Below are 22,337 nucleotides of genomic sequence, written 5' to 3' on the forward strand. Positions count from 1 at the left end.
TCTGTGCCTGCATCCGTAATACGGCACCAGCACTGAGGCAAAGTGATTCCCTCATTTGCATGGGGGCAGTATATCCATGCAAATGAGGGAAGGCTCTTTGAAGATAGCGCTGCTGGTACATTTGCACCAGTGCTATCAGCATTATAGAAAGGGCCGCACAAGCATCTGTGGCCCCCTTCTCTAATACCAGAGTACCCAAAAAGCTTGTGCAGCCGTTTATTGCGCTGTAAGGCACTATGTGAAATATAGACAGGACTTCTAGTAGCAGGGAATTAGCGATGTACTGCTGTCGAATAGTTGCTTCTAGAGCAGCCCTGTAGGGCAGTGGAGAAACTATGGGGCATATTATCAAGAAAGGGCGTTACATTATCACCGCTTTTATCGGCAGGAAACTGCTGATGAAGCGGCGATAATGGGCTTGATAATATGCTCTATGAATTCCAGTCGAAGCCCATGTTATATGTGAGGACATCTAACATGGGCTTCGATTGGAATTCATAGAGCATATTATCAAGCCCATTATCGCCGCTTTATCGGCAATTTCCTGCCGATAAAAGCGGCGATAATGTAACGCCCTTTCTTGATAATATGCCCCACAATTCCTGCCAATCTGCTTTCCCATTCACCTTAGCCAGGTCATCAGATTGCAGGGATTCAGACTAAACAAACTTTGACCAAGGTTACTTTCTATTTGTACATGTATATTTCGTCAATACTCCAATTTTAACCCCTTCCACGCTGATGACGAGCTGGGCTCGTCATGGCGTAGCCTCCTCGCACGCTGATGACGAGCCCAGCTCGTCACGTAACATGAGATTTACAAAATCTCAGCGTGCAAGCGGAATTCCGCTAGCGCGCATGAGGTTAATCTAATTTTAGATGTAGCAAGTCAATTTATAGTGGCATGTAAGAGTATGTAAAATAGTACTACAAGAGTAGGACTCTATGTACTTGAAAATGCCTCTGTGAATTGACCGGATATGCAGGGTACACTCACATAAAGTACGGAAAGCATCATAATTTAGTAGTTAACATGTATGCCATGCATCTGTGTCCATTCTTTTCTCATGCATAGAATAGGAATGTACATAAATGTGCAAAAAACTCATAAACTACAAGTATCTAGAGTTCTAAACCACTCATGTAATAATTTATGTTTCATTTCCTCCTTTGCTCATTACTTCATCTTTGGTCAGCTGTTCAAATCCCTCTTCTTTCCTTTCACTATCTCATGGTATGTCCTACTTAGGTGCACACAAGTGCAGCAGTGTTGTCCATCTTGTTATCCTGAAGATTAGGTAAAATGCTGTCTCCATTACTGTATTTATTTCAGTATTAGGTGAAAGCAAGAAAGTGTTAATCTGCCCCGTTTTTTTGTCAAGCTAACATTTTCTCTCTGTAGGAATACCTTGGTATTGGTGATTTTTGTTTTCCATTATTTCTAAACTGGTGTACGCGGTACATTTCTTTTCATAAATATCTTTCACGTTCAGTTTCAAAATAAGATTACACTTTTTCATTGTTGCCCTCGGCTTGTCTCTTTACTATAGCACTGTTGTTCCGGACTTTTTTAGCTGCTCCAGCAAATACCTCCTTGTTTTTTTGTATGTATTTCTATGACTAGATCATTGTATGCAGAACTGGTAACACCCCCCCCCAAAATAAGTTATTTAAATTGTGTTTATTGTTTTTTGATTGATGGGCAACAGATAGTTCATCTTAAGTATGATTCTTTCATTAATTTGAACAGTTTGGTCACGGTCAAGTGTTGTACTTCAGTGTTTACATAATTTCAGGCCACTAGCAAAAATAACATCAGAACGATGCTATCACAATGTGGTATTGTTTAGGCATGAGCGGGAAATCCGTTACGCTCGCGGATTTTGCGGATTTTTGGGAAATCCGCAATCCGCGAATTTTGCGGATTTCCCGCAAAATCCGCAAAAAAAAATACGCGGACGTAACGGGTTCAAAAGTTGAACCCCCACTCATGTAACTATTTTACAATGGCGCCAGCAAGCTGCCAGCGCCGTTGTAAAATAGTTACAAAGTTAGCTTGCACAGGCACCACTAGATAAAACGAAGCAGGTGCTGCTTTATTTTATCTAAGTGCTTCCTGTGCAAGCTAACTTTGTAACTATTTTACAACGGCGCTGGCAGCTTGCTGGCACCATTGTAAAATAGTTACATGAGTAGGCTGGGCACAGGTCTGCTTTCTTTTCAAATCTACCGTGGAAAATCAGCTGTGATGCTGGATAGAGGCCTTTGCATCCTTGACTTTCACGAGCGCAATACCCGTGCTGTTCCTGTGACCAGGAGCTTCTTTCTCTTCATCTGCTGAACTGATCTATCTCTGACCTTTTATACACACAAGAGGCACATGAACTCGCACAGAAGACCCCCCCACCACAAAATCCGCAAATCCGCGGATTCGCAAAATCCGCAGATTTTGTGAATCCGCAAATCCGCAAATTCGCAAATCCGCGGATTGCGAATCTGCAAAATCCGCCCATGCCTAGTATTGTTAAAGCTTTCAATCACCTTTTTTGCTAGAGATTTGTGGGCACAAACCCTAAAATTGTTGCTGTACGGCTGGGCACCATTCAGAACTGTCTTAATATGTTCCTTGAGATACCACATCAAACTGTTTTCTCCATTGTGTTCCATAGAACTGAGAATATCGGTAGCATTTTTTAAGGTCAATGTAAATCTAAGTCAAAATTTGAAAAGTAGTCCCTCTGTTTTTGATGTCATATTATTGTTGTAATAAAACTGGCATTACTGCATGTTTTATGCAACCCTTTCCACTCCCTCACCGTTTTCTTATTTTCCTACATATATGATAAAGTAAAGTAATCTTTATTGTTTGATTATTTAAAATCTTACAATATTACACATTCATAAAATTTGCTGGAATAATTAAAAGCAATTGATAAAAACCATTACACGATAAAATTCATTTGATTTCATACACAATTACATTTTAAAAGTTTAATCTCCTAGTTTAACTTATATGATAACCTTACTTTGTGAACAGTATCCCTTTTCTACATCTTAGTCTTTATGTACACACATGCTTGAATATATTTTAGATAAAAGTATTAATTCATGTATATTACTTGAAGTGACCGATAAAGGTGTCACCAAATGGGCTAACCGGATTATAAAGGCAGGCAGGTCCTGGTATTGTGGCACAGATATGCTCTATTATCTGTGCCACCATCCCATTTTGTCAACATTTGATCAGGTGATCCATAGAGTTTAGAATAGTGCACCACACCACGTTATATGTAATCTATAGCAGTCTACGGGGCTAGCAGCATTTGTTGGAGCTATGAAGCACGTGACTCGTGCTGGATCACAGGCCATTCCTAATCTATACTGACAGTCTACTTGGCGGGGGAATGTCAGTATTATTAATCACCACTTTCACTAGAGCAAAACAATACATAATGTGCCAGTTCTTCAAATTTGTTCTTGAGTTTGAGAAAGGTGGATCTGCAGCTAATAAAGTGTGATGGTAGAACTCAGATAGGGTACGACGAGAATTTCCAATTCCTCATAATGGGTTTTATAAGGATCTGCAGGCGCAGGCACATCTGTAATTACACTTCCCAATAGGTATTGGACAGCAGTCAAATTTCGACATTGAGGTTTTTTGTACAAAATCTCTGAGATCTCGCTACTGCACACTGAAGGGAAAATCATCAATGCATCTGTCACAAGGTTTAAATGAGCAAGGGTTTTAATCAATACACAGTTCAACAGAGTACTCTGCCGTCCTCTTCTAGAGTTTGTCCTCTTGTTATAGAATTTATACATTCAAAACTTCAGCCTTTTGCTGTACGTCGCAAAGCAAATCATTCCATTATTTGTCTTTTGACAAATGTTAATGTCCTTGACAAGTTCTCAAAGAAAGTGTGATGACGCATCTCTACATGGCGATGTATACTGATATTTTTCATTCAGTCATGGTGTTCTCGCACAACACATCTTGGATGATTTCCCATTTTTCTCAGAGGCTGCTAGTGCTCTTGAACTCAGTCCCAAACAAATGTTTACATATACAAAACATGATGGTTCCAGCAGGAATGTTTTCTCTTAGTCGGCTTAAGCAATGTGTTCATTGTTTTGTCCACCCATGAACATCAATGTACATGGTGATATGTGTTTTAGCAAAAACAGCCCAGCACACTTCCATGTATTAAATGCATGTATACATCATTATTAGTCCATATGCACAGTAAGATCGATTTACAACAAACAGTTGTTTTCCCAAGAAAAAAGTCGATATGATTTTGCGTTATTGAAGTTCATTCTTTATTCATGTTCTTTTAACCGCTTAACCGCGGCGGCAATTCCGCTGCGGTGCGGCAGTTTAGCAGAGTGTGTGGGGCCACGTCGCCCAACGGACATTCGCAGCACTACAGAGGTAGTGCTCGCGATGGCTGTTGGCCAATGAACACACGCAAGGGCTAAAATCTGAAACCGCCAACGCGTTTTGTCCTCATGCAGACTTCTTCAGTGCTACAAAAGTACATAAACAGACACTATTTACAACATTGAACACAAACATTTAAAATGTGAGAACCAGATTAATTTTAAAACAAATGCTAAGATCACTTCTTCACGAGTCATTATAATGGGAAAACACTTTTGCACAGAGTGTCCGATTGAGGACGGAACGCGTTGGCGTTTTCACATTTTAAAAAAACATGAATAAAGAATGAAACGTCGAAAAATATATTCTGCCATCTATATCGGAGCTTAATTGGCCAGGACTAGCAGACTGCATGATTCATTTTGGGAAATAAATGTACCCGTTAATAGATTAAGATCCAAAGCTTCTTGATGCAAATATAAAATGAATACCTGGAAAAGTGGAAGCTAGAAACAGCACTGTGCGCAATGAGGGAGGTGTCCCCCTTCCAATCCTACAGAGAGGAGCGCTGAAGAAAGATGTGAAATCCTACGCTTTACATAATGGCATACGCAGAATCTGAGCTATAAGAAAATAAAAATGGCCTGCTCAAAGTCTGGGCAGACCGGCTATATTTTTTTAATGTATAACATTTGCTTTCTTTCGTGATTGATCCCCCACAGGCCTGGTACTTTGTTTGCGGCTCGTTACAGCCGTGAAACGGTTAAAACAGAGTTCCTGAAAAGGAGGCCTCTGCTTCCAGCCCACATGCACGTGCTCTCTTAGATGTGGAAGGCAGCAGCAGGAAGCACACTACTCGTCTCTTTTACCCCCTTGTGCACAATACTGATACTGGTACTGGCTACAAAGGGTAGAAAGCAAGGGACAAATGGAAATGGACAATCACTGCAAAGCTTCAAAAAAGCCAGTAGAGTGATTGGCCATGGTATGTCAACCTCCGACCCTTGTGCTGCTTCATGAATGCTGAGACCAGAGAAACCTGCTTGCATCTCCTCCTCCTGCTCTGAGCTAACCCAAACACTTCTCACCTGCTGTATATGTTCCTCAATTGTTTGAGAGCAGCCCAGGACTGGCTAGAGAAAGCGAACCCGGTGCTCCTCAGGTGACCGGGGGCTTGAGGCTATGGGCATCCTTAACCCTCTTAGCAGAACACATTGTGGTGGCTTCTGCTTATGTGCAGCTGGTCAGATACAACTTCTGTTGACCTCCTGTGGCGAGAATTATTGTTCACAAAGTTCAGAGAAGTCATGGAGACAAAGATGCAAAAGTGGAAGTGGGCCGTGGACTGTCCCTATTGTTCTATGTGGGCAATAGCCATATTCCATATTGCGGAACATTCTTGATCATGGACAAACAGCGGCACTGATCTTGTTAGATCTCAGTGCTGCCATTAACACTGTCTCCCATAAGATTCTACTCCACCGGCTTGAGGAGGCAGGGATCACCGATCTGGCCCTTGCTTGGTTCAGATCTTTTCTGACCGAGAGGTCCTTTCGTGTGTCCACTCCTCCTTTCCTATCTCAGGCACATCCTATTGAACAGGGCGTCCCCCAGGGCTCGGTATTAAGCCCCACTTTATTTAATCTGTATGTCCAGCCACTAGCAGATGTCGCCAGACAATGGGACCTTACCATCGTCTCATATGCTGACGACACTCAGCTAGTGGTTGCCCTGACTGAAGCATCAGCCCCAAATGGTTCCAGGTTTAAAAGTGGCCTCACTGCTGTGGCAGATTGGATGACATCTAACTGTCTGCAATTAAATGCAAACAAGACAGAGGGGCTGTTGGTGGGAATAAACGTTGGTTTATGGGGTGACCATTGATGGCCCAATGCTCTGGGTAAAGTCCCGGAACCCAAATCAGAAGTCAAAAACTTCGAAGTGTGGCTGGACTTCTCCCTTAGTTTTTGCTTTCAGACAAAAAAAAGTTGCTGCCACATGCTTTGGGATTTTACGAGGTCTAAGACCTATTTTAAAGTTCTTTGATTCATCCACAAGACAGGTGATAGTCCAGGCCACGGTCCTTTCCCGACTGGATTACGCTTGTTCCTTGCTCCTGGGAGCCAATCAAGCTGAGATTTCCCAGATGCAGCGCATTCAAAAGCGGCTGCTAGAGCCTTAGTAGGCCTTCCCCGATTTTACTCTATCTCCGATACCATCCGGAGGCTGCATTGGCTCCCCATGGCTCAGCGAATTCAGTTTAAGACACTAAGCCTTGCCTTCAAAATTTTAAAACTTGCTACTCCTAAAATGCTCTGCAACGTTTTGACCCCGTATGTTCCAACTCGCGTACTAAGCTCTGCAGGTCAATGTTTGGTCAGGGTACCCAGGATCAAGCGCTGCCGAGCGGGAGGTCGTTCCTTCCGCTATCTAGCAGCTAAACGGTGGAATTCACTACCTGCACACATACGTGAACGAGACAGCCTTTTGGACTTCAGAAAGGCTGTCAAAAACCACCTTTTCCCCAGAAACTAAGCCTGTCTGGTATTATGCTTTGTTTATTCTCATTGGAGTCAGTTATTTTTCTGCTACAAAGCGCCGGGACGCCCCTTTGCTGGGGCAGCTGAGCGCTATATAAACTATTGTAACATAACATAACAAATGACATAATCAGCTTCTTTTCCTCATTCCATTTTTCCCATTTCTTCTTCCTTACCCTCAGTCCTTCCTTTCCTTTCTCCCTCAGGAATTTTTAAATGAATTACCTGTTAATTACTTTATTTTAATTTTTGTCTATCACAATGATCAAATACAACAAAGAAATTGAAACCGATTACAGTAGCAATTCTTTGTTTGTGAACTTTTTTTTGGCCAAGGACGGAATATGAAAAGAACGTTGAGTTGTTGGTATGTGCTCTTCCTGTAATGCATCTTTTGGCTAAATTCTTACTGCACATAACCTCCCGCTTGGTATCCAATTGAGGTTTTAGTAGCCTAATGGCTTGATGAGACCACTCATAACTGCAAAAACATAAATGTTGTTGCTATTTATGTGAATTTTGGCAAAGTGTGTGCTATTGCAAAATCGAAAATTGACTGGAAAGATAATCAGTGTTCTTTGGTTCCAGGTGGTCTTGTCTATGGGCCTCAGTGTACATCCCTTGGAAGAAGCAACGGTAACAATCTTGTTGTCACCAGCAGCCCTATGATGGTGCAGCGACTTGGACCTATCTCCCCCAATGCCAACCAGGCCTCAACAGGGAGCAACCAAATCAGTCCTGGCGTGCAGAAACCAGTACACGCGTCACATCTAAACGTACCTTCATCTGATACCAGGTCTGCCTTTTCATCTGTAATATCGATATAATGCATATTATTGATATTCTGACTACAAACAACATGAACAATAATTGTCTGTTTGGTTTTGGGAAGGGTGGTCTAGTATACTATGTATTTTTAATCTGTTCTGACTCAGGTATTCCCATATCGACCAATAACTCGCTCCTCTTCTAGGCCCTACTGTAGATTGTGAAGTGGGGTGTTATGAAGAGATTTAAACTCCTCTAGCCACATTTGGTAATACTAAAATGATCACGCTTCTTTGATCCTGATAGTCCTGTTACAGGGTCAGTGGCCATCAATGGGATGAAGGCTTAGACTGCGCTTTCCCCTCAGGGGTGGAGTATTGCGCCCAAGACTAGGGCAGCCAAGATTAGACAAGGCTCAGCAGACACACAAGAGTGCACTAAGGCCCTTTACCATACAAGCATTTTACCTAATTGTGACCCAGCTCACAAAAATTGCACCGTACGGTGCTACAGAATTCAGCAAGCTTTACATATATTACATTAGGGACTCTATTTATATACATATTCAATGTTTTTGCTTTTCACTTTTTTGTGTCAGAATTTCTACCCACACTCACCATTGATAAAATTCACCCAATTCTGCTCTCAAAGAATTCTGTACTATTGACAGACATTGTTTTTCTATTTCGGAAACTAGCAGCCACAAGTTAAATTCTTCAGCCTAAAATGAGATCTGTGCTCATATGAGGGGACAGAAATCACGTGAAAATGTTTACGGAGCGCAAAAAGGATCTCTTTGCAGAAGGATCCTTTAAGGTCAACAAAGAAATTATAAGCTGTGAATGATAAGAAAACTTTTGGCATTTTGATTGCAAGAGAGAGAGTCACCAGGATCCTGTTCATGTTACTAAGTGTGATAGTTGTGGACTGGATTTATAAGATGAAACGATTTTACCTGATACCAAAATGTGCCAGCCACGATAAAGGCAGCCAGAATCTAATGGTAGTTTGCTTACTATGTGAATCAGGGTGCCAGATGCGGAAGAGTCAAATGTAAATCTTTGCCTTAAAGCATAGGCCCAGTGCAAAAGCTGGGAGTTCAAGCCACTCTGAAATAAGAGGAAGTCTTCCTTCAGATTTAGGTGGACAGGGAAATTGGTCCCTGGCCACGAACCCTGCATGAGACATTTTATTACTAATTTGTGTCTCGTTGGTCATGTGGCAATTTCATTTTCCGACACCGCCCCATTATTCTGGATGGCTGTTACAACAAACTTTCCTGTAGGAGTATCCAGATAGTATATACCCATACAGTCCCCAGTGAACCAGCACATTACCTTAACAATTGATCTATCGTTTATTGGTAACCAGTATAGTGTTTTAAGGGCTGGTGTGGTATTACTGTGTTACCATGTAGATGTTGGATATGGTGGAACTAATTTTTGTTGATTCTATTACTCTTTGGAGTAGGGGAGAGCTCACTGCTAAACAGCTCTCCGTGAGTGTACGTCTTCTGATCTGACATGGAACGGAGTAAAGTGCAACCTGGTGAGATAAGGAGTAAATCACTGGGTCCAACAGCAGGATCTCGTTTTTGCAATCACTAACGTGAGAGCCAATTGAGCTTCACAGACTAGGTGCTAGGTGTCTTTCAGTCAGTTTGCCATTTTTAAATGGCACCTCAAACCTCCTCTAATTTGAGGTAGATATTGGGTGTTGTTCACAATCATGAGGTGACTGACGCAAGGGCTGACCGCATTCCATACCAGGTGGAAGATGGACTCTACTTCTCTGCAGGCCCTTCGTGCCCCTTCCAGGTCTGGCAGTAGCCATGTTTTGTCTATTGGGAGGCGCTTTTCCCCAGCCACCCAATAGACAAGCAAAACACATTGTGCATAAGGAGAAGCATGAAGAAGTGAAGGCAGGCATTGCTCTACTTCCAAGACAGTGATGCAACCAGTTAAGATGTAATGTTTTCCCAGAGCAAAGAAAAGGGAATGGTTCATCGCGTGACAATAAACGAGGGGTCTTGACGCAGCGCAGCATTCAAACAACCCTCACAACCATCTCACTAATCCAGGAGCAACTTATTTTACTCGTCGGTGGGGCCCATAGCACCGCGAGTCACACACTCTCACACAAAAACCACACTGCCCCATAATCAGCGACAAATAGACGAGCTGCTGGATATGCGGGGTACCTTATTAACCTATACAATCATTTTATATATTATATACATTAAAAATGTCAAATGCTCAACAGTCATAAGGAACAAACATCAAGGTACTCCGCTATGTGGTCAATGGACCAACTACTAGGAATCAGTTGATGGCGATTAAGTACAGCTCAATCACAATATTCCCATTACTTTTAACATTAGATTGTCATGACTTTTATTTTAATAAACACAGACTCACGTTTATATTTTACTGAATTTTATCTAGATTCATTAGGAGAGAATTTTATATTGTAAAGAACTTATTAGACAGGCACATTCTAAACATTATTTAATACATTTTAAGCAAAGAAAATTAAAAAATACGCATTACCAATTTGCCATGGAGCGATGACAGAACTGCATAGAACAAGTTCCCTAGCTGACTGTCTTTCTAACCTCCTCGATGTCTCCCTCCCGACATAGAATCCTCATGACAGATCTCGTTTCTTGTCCCCATCAAAGTTTAAAGTCTAAATTATTTCAAAGTTTCTTGCACCAGAAAAATTGTCCAAATCGACAGCATGTCGTGGTGCGAAAATAAAAACCCATGGACCCAACCTAACCCTCATTCTTTTATACACTTTTTACTAACTATCTATACCCAAATTGAAACTTTTAGGATCCACACTCATTTCTCATTTGTCCATTAGAGGGGTGGTGATGATCACCTCATGTCCTCCTTGCTTAAACCAGTTCGTAAAAGTGCAAAGTCATATCGAAGTTTCTCATGACTCAATATTCACATTGGTACTTGTCTATCATTTTGTATCTATTCCAAACATTCAGATTTCAAAACTCTTCCTTTCCCAGACTTTTAAATGCAGGCAACTTTGGCACGACTCCCGTTCAAAGGCCAGGCTGCCCTTGACATCTCTTGCTCTGGGCATAGGCCATACACTCGTGACTTGTCATCTCCTTCGCACATGCATGGGGGCCTTCTTTGGATTTCATTTCCACCATTGCGTTTAAACTGCCACTTTCGGACTAGGCTGCGCAGGCCAAAATGGGAACTAATATGAAAGCAAACACAACAGAAATTAGATATAGAAATTGAGCTCTTCTATTTACCTCCCACCATTCTAAGTTTCCCATGTTAGGTGTTACCCAGCGAAGCAAACATATATGCAATTTATACTTACCATCTGCATTCTTTTGCGACAAAACGATTCTACCAAAAGGACAAAACACGTGCGCCTATTCAGTTATATCTATGTCATCATAGCTTTAAATTAGTTTGACTCATTGTTTTTATTAGCAAATTAGAGTTTTGCAAAACAGCAGTTAGTTTTTCCCACGTGTTGTGTCTAAATCATGTGCATTTTGTTGATTAGTTTACATGCTTCACACAATTAATACTATTACGGTTATGAAAGAGTAATTTTACAAGAGTTCAAACATTTTTTGTTTCTCCCCTGCTCCATTAATCCCAAGCTCTCCTCCTCAGATTCCTACAAAGCTACATTGACTGCAAAAAAAATAATTAATGCATAAGTAAGTAGTCATCCTTGTGATTCCCACACATCGAAACCTTGCAGTGCAGAATGCCGCTTCCCAATACTAGCGACTAGAGCCTTAATTCAGTGCTACGGTCAAGAACACTGTTCTGTCAGTGCTGTGTCGGAGTGTGAATCAGGTTCCTTACTTTTCTTCTTCTACATCCAATGATTTTATGACTCCTGGGGAGTAACAGGATGGCCAAAGCAAATACCTACATCAGTACGACGTGAAGGGTGATTTAGATCACCTCAGAATAACTTGAGGTTGCCACAGCTATTTCAGGGTCCTCTGGAGCAGCGGTTCCTACTTTTTGTACTTCTGTGGATCACAGTAAATCACTGCTGGAAGTGAGGACCAGTATCTGTTCAATATCTATGATTTGGATCTCAAAAGACTATACAGAAATACAGAAACAAGTTTACATCAGAGAAATACACAAAATTAAGAAATATATTTTTTAATTCACAAACAAAAAAAATACAAAAAGTTCAATATTACATTTTTCAATGTGAACGTTGGAGCTTTTCCAAATGTGGTTTTCTTTCTAAAAGATGAGGCAATGTGCTAAACTCGAGCACATCACTCTGTCTTTGTTTGCTGCCAGTACTTCAATTGAGGCCACCGATCGTTCATACTAGATTCTGTTTGCTCTACTTGCTCTGTTCCTATGAATCCAGCTAAAGATACCAACTTAATTTTTAGCTTTCAATCTCAAATTCTTTCTTTTTTATAGCACATTTTAAAATGTTCTATTTTCCATTATTCCATGTTTTTCAGGACTAATGATTTGATACCTGAGTCAGAATAAATGATTATTGATATGAAATATCCAGAGAATGAGAGTATATTCTTGGAGGAGAGCTGGTGGATTTGAGCTATAAAATGATCTTCAATATGCACTTGCAAAACTAATGCTGGTGCTTCATACGTGCATCCAAGTCTAACTGCCAATGGAATCGATGGAGAGATGGGGTTTGCACCATCTTTCATGGGACTACTGCATCTTTCACTTTCAAGTAGCCTTTTTGCTAAGTATGAGAGAATCCCTGCACCTCTGTGTCTACGTGTTTCACAAGAGGACACTTCACAACTAAAGTGTGGATTCTTTCCACTCAGCAAATAGACTGTAGCCATTGTTTGAATGAAAGCTAGTGTCAGAATTGCCCGAATGACAAACCGTACAAAGGCAGATATCTCTCATATCCATTATATGATTTTCTTTGGAGAGCAGCTAATTTGGCACGTCTACGTCCACTACATAGTCTTATTAAACAATGACCGCTGTATTGTCACTGCGGTGTAAACTCAAACATCGCTTTCAGTTGTGCAACGTCACAACAGCTTCAATGAAATATCTTTACATTTTTCCTACTTACCTCACTCCTCCAATAACAACAAAAAATGATTCCTTCAGCCATATGACCTGAAATAAAGAATAAAGCATACACAGAAACATCAGATCCACACAATAAAAAATAAAACAACACACAAAAGAAAAACCATTTGAGAATGTTGTCGCAAAATAGCAAACACTTAGCGAAAACTGTTGAAAATAAGCATATCTTAATTCATTTACAAAAAATGTGCTAGCCTTTTTAACTTGAAGAAAAAAGATATGTGTTGTTGATAACGGTCATGTATGAGACTCATATATAGCATGTAATTGTAGTTAGGTGGCTTTTGATAAATGGTGTGTCCTCCACTAAGGGGCTCTGAGCGACAACATACACAATGAAAGCAAAGCTCAGAACCTTACTTAGAGCTGCCCGTCTACAGTGCCATATAGTCTCCTACTAGAAACTCATCTAAGTATCTTTAGAGCAACCCCAATGTGTTTGTGCAGGAAGGCGATAATCAATCACCATGGAAGTGATCACAGAGAGGCTTCTTAACACCTTGGCTGCTAGGCGTTTTCCCCCCCTGTGCTGGACATTGATATAGTACATTATTCATGACGAGCTCAGCTCGTCATCAGCACAGCTCAACTGTGCATCATGACGAGCTGAGCTCGTCATCAGCATCGAAAGGGTTAATTTTCAATATTAGAAAAATGTAATTTTAATAAGCCTGTTAAAGACCACATGTTTTATTCAGGGGCGTAGCTTGGTCACTAAGACTGTGGGGGGGAGGGGGGGAGCTTCTGATTTTCCAACAATCATTCTGGATGGAATGTTAAAGTACATTATAGACAAGCAGGGTGCATGGGAGGGGCTTTAGGGACAGTGGAAAGCGATAAGAATACTGATGGGTGAGGGTAGTAGGTGAGACAAAACACAATATTTGGTAAAATAACCAACACTTTTGAAAACTTTCAAAACAGAAAGAGGGAGAACGTGTGTATATGTTTTTGTCTGTATAAATGTAAAGATTGAATACTTTTTTGTCTGTATGTATGTAAACGTTCCTTGTGAAATCCCACAGACTCCTCACCATACCCAACTGAAAGCACCTGTACCCAACTATTTACCAGAAAATACATTTATTGGGGGAGGGGGATGTAACACCTCAAACACCCCCCTTAAACTACATCCCTTTTTGTATTATTGTATTAAGGTGTTTGCACTGACATGCTTAGGGTTAGATTTAGAGTTTGGTAGCCACTGAAAATCCTCCAATTATTGAAGAAAATGCTGATGGCAGGATAATCCATTAGATCACTTTCATCTAACATAGGAGGAGGGAATTCAGCCTGTAGCCTGTAGCTGCTGCTCCCCATTTCCTCCAGATATTGAAGGGCTTTCACTAACCCTAAAAATCTGCTCTACAGAAAGTAACAACATTGCAGAAATGTCAGGCCACTCTGACAAGCATAATTGTGAAGTAGCATAAACGTGTTCCAACATAGTGCAAAGGACTCTTGTGAAGACAGAGTGTCCGTGACTTTGGCAATGAAGTGTGTGCCTCCAGGTACTCCTCATACCTCCCGACAGCCGCATGCAGCATTAAGTGTGATCAGATATGTGTCACTCTCAGCCAGGCAGCTCCAGATTCTGTCACATCCTGGGCCCTGCCTGCAAGACAAATGCGTCACGGGGCCTGCAGGAGATTGATTCATTGGCAAGTGCTTCCACAAGACCAGGCAGAGCGCAGTTCGGTCTGTGTTCGCTGACACGTTGCTGAGATGTGTGACAAAAAGAAATGTTTTTCTCAATTGTTGACATGACATTGCCTTCTCAAAATTCATTCGTGTGTATGATAAATATGTGTGTGCTAAAAGAATGTGGCCTGTTCATTTTAAAACTATTTTTGGTTTGTATATTCGAGTTGCATTCCTCATTATAATCGGAGCTCCTGTTTTTTTTCTTTTTGACGTTTCCGCCTGTATTCATTCATATTTATCTTATGTGCATATTACTGCTTTTAATTCAGATTAATTTTCTGCGTATTCGTTTCATTTTTTATTTCTTGAAATCTTGCTCGTTGATAACTTGTTTTCATGATCCTTGCTCACTTATTTCACTCTATTACAGCTTTTAAAAATGCTCTTTTCGTGCGATTTCTCAGAATTAAATTGTTTTAATATTCCCATCATCCAATCTTGACACTTGATTTCTCAGTTGGGTAGTTCGCCCTCCAGGTAGAATGTTTGAAAGTATGATGTCATGATGGAGATGGTCCTGCCCTTGGCACATATCGGCTGCTCCTTAAAATATGTGGTAGGCTCAATAGCGACCATCATTCTTGACCTCATGAGCATTGTTCTAATAATCGTTGGCGGCCATGGGGGTAAATAGAGACCGCAACCACCTACGATAAGAAAAAATATTCCATGTTGGGATATTATTAACTTGCCCCGCCTCAGTTTTTTTCGGATGTCAAAGACTTATTTCTGGCCTTGTGGCCTGTGTTCATATAAACAAGCAGTGGCTAAGCCAAAATGTTTGGCACTCACTGCCGATCTGTTGGCTTTACCATTGCCCATTTTGTTTGTGAATTGTTTTTATATGAAGAATCGCCAACCATAGGTGTGCTGGCGGAGCTGCCAGTCCCTCGCTTAAGTAAAACAAGCATTGTGTGCAAGTCAAAATGTATGTTATTACTGTAAAATCCTTTTATCAATTCAATAGTCAATAGCACTGAAAGAGGCTACCTATTGTGCAGATGTGCACAATGTACAAGAGCACTGTGTCGTCACTTACTGTCAGTTAAGCCAATGGCTGAGTTAAGCCAATGGCTGAAGTTTGTTGATCCTGTGCCCTATGCTAAGTGCTGTGGTGGAAGGAAGCAAAATGTGAATGACACCACAACAGGTTGATGGATAAAGAAGGCTGACTGAAAGCCCCTATAAGTATGAATAAGATATATTTTAATTTAAAATAAAAAGGTCTTAGCTTACATCTGACATAAAAATGGTGAGTTTAGGGAACCTCAGTTGTCAATCTGACCCTGTCTTTGTGATCTTTTTAAAACTTGAAAAGGTAGTTTAGCTGGTATTAATATATACGAGCCTCTTTAACAGCATGGCACATCTACGTGCCTCAGGGCAGGTTGCAGAAGCTTCCATCAGCCAATAATTTCAGAAGCTAAGTGAAGGATTTAGCGCTGCTAGAGAAGGTCTTCAAACTGTAAACTTGGCAAGAATCAGTGCTTAATTTGTGCCAGTGGTTTCTGGTGCTCAGCACCAGAACTTAATTGTCAGCACCAGCATATATGACAGCTGCCACATGGTGGCACTGTTTGGATAATGAAACGATGTACAGGACAACAGTTATTTATTAATTAATTATATAGTAAATGCAACGAATACCAGCCACCTGAGCAATTCTTATAGCTTTGAAGGCCTCAAAGAGTCTGAATTGTCACACTGGTAGCGAGGAGTGATTGGTAGTTGTGTAGGTACGGTCAATGGCAGTGCTGGCAGTGGCAATTGTTGGTGCAAACTGCAGTAGTCTCCTGATGAGGGTCATGGCACTTATTGTTTTACAAACTAAGCATTGGCTAGACTACTTCATTCATAATGTGAAGTTAAGAAATAAGCCCCATATATGGTTTAGGAAGTCAAGCTAATTTACAGCTGCCCTTTAACTCAGTGGCTTCACCTAGTACGTGACCTTGATATCAATAACGTTGACTTCATATACTTGTAACTTACACACTTTTGCTGTTTTTAGGCACTGCACACAAGAGCTATTAGATATTTGAATGTTATCTTCCTAATCAAGCTCAGAAAGGCTGAGATGGCCTTGCACCAGTCCCATCGAGATGTTGCAATAATGACTTTAGTTTTCTGGAAGTTTGTGGTGAATCTCTGTATCACACACAACCAGGACAGTCAGCCAGTGCTCTTTCATATGTCAAGGGTAAGAATCACACTGCACACTGGAGCAGCCCTGGGTATTGTTTGCACTGAAGTGTCAAACAATACCACAGAATGCATATATTCCTTACCCGTATTTCATTTCTTGAAGGCTTGGACAATTCTGCTGCTCTTTTTTTCGGGCACAAATGTCTTCATTTAGAACTGTGATACTCATAGTACGGCCCGCGGGCCGCCAGCGGTCCAGCAGGCCTTCATTTGCTGCCCGAGGACCTTGCCATGCCATTTTTACACATTTTACGTATTGACTATGTGTGCACCTGCAGCCATCTTCTGTGTTTACTGCCGGCCTCTGCGACCTCACCCATGGCACAGTCTGAAAGCTTCCTAAAAGACCCTTTAAAATTCAGCTGTAAGCGTTTTCACAGCTGACTTTTAAAGGGCATTTTAGGAAGCTTCCTGTTTCGTGTTGGCAATGAAATCCTCTTCTACGTCCTCTTCTCCCGCAGCCTTTACTCCACCCACAGAGACTGAAACACAGACACACAGAGACACATACACAGAGACACAGACATAGAGACACAAACACACAGAGGCACACAGAGAAAGACAAACACCCAGAGACAGAGAGACACCCAGAGACAGAGACACACACACACAAAGACAGAGACAGAGAGACACAGACAGAGAGACAGAGAGACACACAGAGACAGAGAGACACACACACAGACAGAGACACACACACACAAAGACACACACAGAGACAGACAGACACACAGGCAGACAGATAGAGACACACAGAGACAGACACACAGATAGACAGACACAGAGAGACAGACACAGAGAGACAGGCACACAGAGACAGAGAGACACACACACAGATACACACACAGAGTGAGACACACACAGAGACAGACACGCACACGGAGACATATAAGCACATACAGACAGACAAACAAAAAGAGACAGACGCATACACAGAGACAGAGATGCACACACAGAGACAGAAATGCACACACATTGACAGACGTGCACAGTGACAGAGACACGAACACAGAGACAGAGACACACACACACACACAGACACACAGAGACAGACGCACACACAGAGACAGACGCACACAGAGACAGAGATACGCACACAGAGACAGACACACACAGAGACACTGAGACAGACACACACACAAAGACAGAGACACACCGAGAGAGAGAGACGCGCACACAGATACAGATACACACAGAGACAGACGCACACACAGAGACAGAGACACACACAGAGACAGACACACACACACAGATACACAAAAAGAGATAGAGACAGACAGACGTGTGTGTATGTTAGGTCTGGTGGCTCAGTGGACTAATGCATCCGCTGCAGGGGCCTGTGTTCAACCTCATGGTCACATTTTTTTTTACTCTCGCCCCACCCCCCACTGACCCCACCCCCACAGGTGTGGCCCTCGGCCACAAAACACACTCTAAATTTGGCCCCCGAGAGAAAGTGTGTGAGTACCCATGCTTTAGAAGTTTGATGACAAATCTATCTTTATGAGGAAGCAGGATGAAGTTGTGTTTACCTTTGAGTAAAAGATAGGCTCTCTGCCAAAAGTGTCATAAGTTGATTTAGGACATTTTATGTCACTTTCTCGATAAAAACATTAGTCACCAGCAGTGCAAACAGAGCATCCACTGGACCTGGCATATCATTTACATTCGAAGATAACAGTTTAACAAGAGTCTCTGCTATGCAGCCACTCTCTCTTCAGAATGAAATACTCTTTGGGGCCAATTCACAAAGGCATGAAGGAGTACACAGAAGAGTACTCATGTTGAACTCTATTATGTACTGCTATACCACTTTGAAAAACAGCCCCTAAACATAAAAAAATTAAATAAGAAGGGAATACTCCGGTCATATTGGTACAGTTAATAAAAATTAACAAAAGTACAAAAAGAAAGGAATGAGTCCTGTTTGCACTTTTACTAATAGGGAGCTGGATGTTTCCGGGCCAATTCACAAAGACCTGTAAAAGCGTACTTACTCCTGTAGTACTACTTCCTGAACTCATAAATGCTTTTGTGAATCAGACCATAGAAATGTACATGTAAAAATTTGGTCTTGCTATTTAGTATGGGTGTGACTTTGTCAAGTAAAGGCTTAGTGCCAAATTCTAATCTCTTTAAGGGCATTTGTGTGGCGTTGTGGAACCCTAAGAAAATCTTTAGACTGTGGTTACCTTTCAGTCCAACATTGCATGACATTGATTTGCAGCATTGCTCCAAAATAAAAAACAAAAGTCGTACCCTGGGGTTTTGAGGCATGGGGTTTATTTTGTGATACTAAGGGGATACCACCAGTAACATGATTAACAAGTTTAATTACATTAAGTATGTTTCTGACAAAATCTTTCGCTCAACATGATCTCTATATTGGTTTTATGTACTCAAAACCTTCAGACATTATCTGGTGTTGAGTTGTTTTACTGCCATTGACTAACTAAAAGCTTCTGTTTCATACTTTAACAGTGCTTTTATGAACACAAGGAAACAAAACCAAATTTGAATCGCGTGTGCGAATTGAATCTGTTTTTTAAAATCTTTTCGGAAAGAAATGATTAACTGCAAACTATATCAATGTGAAAAAACCTTAAACCTCTAGAGAGGTATAAGTTGTAAAAAAAAATGATAAGGACAGCATACAAGTAATTGTGAAAGTTTCCAAGAGCCATTAACAACATGCTGTTCTTGTGTTCTTATTTTAGGTGCCTCATGTCACGTGATTCATTGGCCTCCACAACCCTGAGCATATCTGAAAGCCAATCCACCCTAAGTGTAAAGCAAGAGTGGTCCCATGGTTACAGGATTCTTCCATCTCTGCCATCTCTACCTTCTAACCCAGGATCCCAAAATGGCAGCGAGCTTGGGGATATGCTCACAATACCGCCTGGGACAGCAATGTCCAGCACAAGTGCCTCTACTTCATTACCATCATATTTATTTGGGATGGAGAATAATAACAACTCACCTTACCTTAGCCCTCATCACTCATCCGCCAGGTCTCATTCAGCCCGCTCAAAGAAAAGAGCACTGTCATTGTCCCCTCTCTCCGATGGTATTGGAATTGACTTCAACACGATCATCCGCACATCTCCAACATCATTGGTTGCCTACATCAATGGATCCCGGGCATCGCCAGCGAACATTTCCCCACAGCCTGAAGTGTATGGGCATTTTTTAGGAATAAGAGGAAGCTGTATTCCTCAGCCTTGTACTATTTCAAATACGCAAAAGAGTCTCTTGTTTGCTAATGGAAATGTTACCAACCCACCTTACAGTGAGAGTGGGAGTTCAGAAAACCAGCGGATGCAACAGCTGGAGCAAAGCAGTCTGCAGTCTGCAATAATGAACAATATGGTGGTCCAGCAAGGGATGTCTGTGGTAGAAAGTCAAACAATGTCCTTGTTAAAAAGTGAACAAGTTGAAGATTTTTCAGGCAGCAGGCTCCAGATGCCACCTCCACCCCCACCACCTCCCCTCTCTTCTCCACCTCCTCCACAAGGACCTCCACCCCCTTACCATGCCCATCAGCACCTTCACCAGCATGGCACAATGAACCACCCCCACCAACTTTCCCTCCCACCTCCTGTCCAAGGGCCTCTCCTGGAGGAGGATGGGGAACTAGATGATTTCAATGGTAAGCACTGTTGCCGTTGGATAGACTGCAGTGCATTGTATGATCAACAGGAGGAACTAGTGAGGCACATAGAAAAAGTGCACATTGATCAGAGGAAAGGAGAGGATTTTACATGCTTCTGGGCAAAATGTCCCCGGAGATACAAGTCATTTAATGCTCGTTATAAGCTTCTTATTCACATGAGGGTCCACTCGGGGGAGAAGCCAAACAAGTGCACGGTACGTCCAAGTCTTCAACCTTCTCTTTAGAAATCTTATTTTGTCTTTGTATGATTATTGCCATATTTTTTGATTGGGTGAAACTTTGTTTTTATGCATATCTCCACAACTCTTTCTGAACTGATAATGTGTTGCTGCAAAGCCTATTCTGGGAGTATCTCTCCCGTTGCTTCTTTTGTAAAAAGTTACTTTTTTTCATTGAGTTTCTTGAACTGCATACACCAGTTATGAAGGCCAAATACTGGCATATCCTTGTTGCAAGTAATGATCAATCCTTTCTAGAAAGGGATTAAGATATTTTCTTTGTTTGTTTAAATATTTAAAAGTTACATAGTGCTCTGGTAGCAAAGGTGTAAAGAAAAGTACATGTAGCAAAGGTTTGAAAATCAGACCCCTCTTGTTACACCAAGATAGCTGTGGTTTAATGCATGATATTGGTTTCTGTGGTTTCTGTCACACCTACCATTCATTGACAAAGCAGGGCTTCAATAGGGTGTCCTCTTTAACAGTTTTTGTTTATTACAATAAACTCCAAGATAAAATAACAGTCTACTTTAAAGTCTTGATTTACACATCAGGCTTACGTAGTGATTTTAAAAAATGTGCACAGAATATGTTTTTAACAACTTGATCTGCAGCTGAAAAATTTGTGTGGTCTTAAAATTGCCTTTAGGTTAGATTGACCTTTGTAAATAAAACAAGTGATTCAATTAGTGCCTATTTAGGCTACCTGGTGGAATTGTGTTGCTCGGCGTCAGCCTTCCATTTGTTGCCCGGTCTTTACACGGTGTGCCATGTTTTACGCCTCACCACTTCAGAATTTCACCAGCCGCCACTGGGGTAAGGAACACTGCGATATATAAATGGTGTGTTTGGGAATTCGTTTTTCCATTAATAAAAATATTTCCATTTTGGAAGCAAAGCAAACAGGCATCTTTGAAGCACTTTTTGGAACACAGAGCAGTAATTGCAGTGGCAGAAAGCAGGTTCCTGGCTTCTAAAGTGAAAGCTTTGGGAACTGGGCCCTTTTACTTACTTCTTGCCTCCCTGAGCAAAGTGTAGCAATTTCGAAAGGGCCTTGGGCTATTTATTTATTGTTTTATGTAAAGTGCGATGGAAAGTCATGCTTTGATCATATATACGTAAACAGAAATGGGGTGTGGCGGCTGGTCATGTGCGCTTTGAAAGCGAGTTCTCAGTGTCTTCTTCTAGGTGTGTGGATCTAAAAATATGTTAAAAAATGATGTTAATTTAAGAACGTCACTAGTAAGATCTGGGACTGATCACAAAACATTTTTGTTTGATGCTATCAAGGAGGTGCTTGGTTTAAACACTCAGTTTTACCAAAGTACTAAAGGAAACAGGCTTCAGGAATTAATAATGTGTGACAATAACATTTTGTTTTGCGGTGATGTGATGTGTTCTGTTTTTTCTTGTGCTGCTGTCTTTTTGTGCTGCAATGTGATTTTGTGTCATTGTACTGCCGTATTTTTGTGTCTCGTTCTGTTCTGCGTGTTTTTTTTGCAACACGTTATATTTGAATTGTGGTGTTATGTTGCTTTGTGTGTGTGTTATGCTTAGTTTATTTTAAAACTGTCAGCACTCGTTGCAATATTTCTAGTCGACAGCAACACATACATTGATAGTTACAGTGACAATAAACCAATGCTTTACATCTAATCATTCATGGGACTAGGTCGGTCCCATGCATATATTTCAAGGAATCAACTTGTGTATCCCCTGTCTCCTAAGCATGCATGCCTG

At 41.3% G+C, this 22,337-nt stretch overlaps 1 protein-coding gene across 2 annotated transcripts in view; it reads left to right on the plus strand.

The window, feature by feature from the left end:
- Positions 1-22,337, plus strand: part of GLIS3 (GLIS family zinc finger 3) — a 964,414-nt gene that overhangs the window by 291,597 nt on the left and 650,480 nt on the right. For both annotated transcript variants that reach the window (XM_086961208.1, XM_086961209.1), the window contains 2 exons: positions 7,510-7,717; positions 19,424-20,573. In XM_086961208.1, coding sequence (XP_086817334.1) covers positions 7,510-7,717; positions 19,424-20,573 — 1,358 coding nt within the window. The remainder of the gene's footprint in view (positions 1-7,509; positions 7,718-19,423; positions 20,574-22,337) is intronic.

This window comes from Lissotriton vulgaris, chromosome 3_1 (genome assembly GCF_964263255.1).
Source record: "Lissotriton vulgaris chromosome 3_1, aLisVul1.2, whole genome shotgun sequence".
Taxonomy (NCBI): domain Eukaryota; kingdom Metazoa; phylum Chordata; class Amphibia; order Caudata; family Salamandridae; genus Lissotriton; species Lissotriton vulgaris.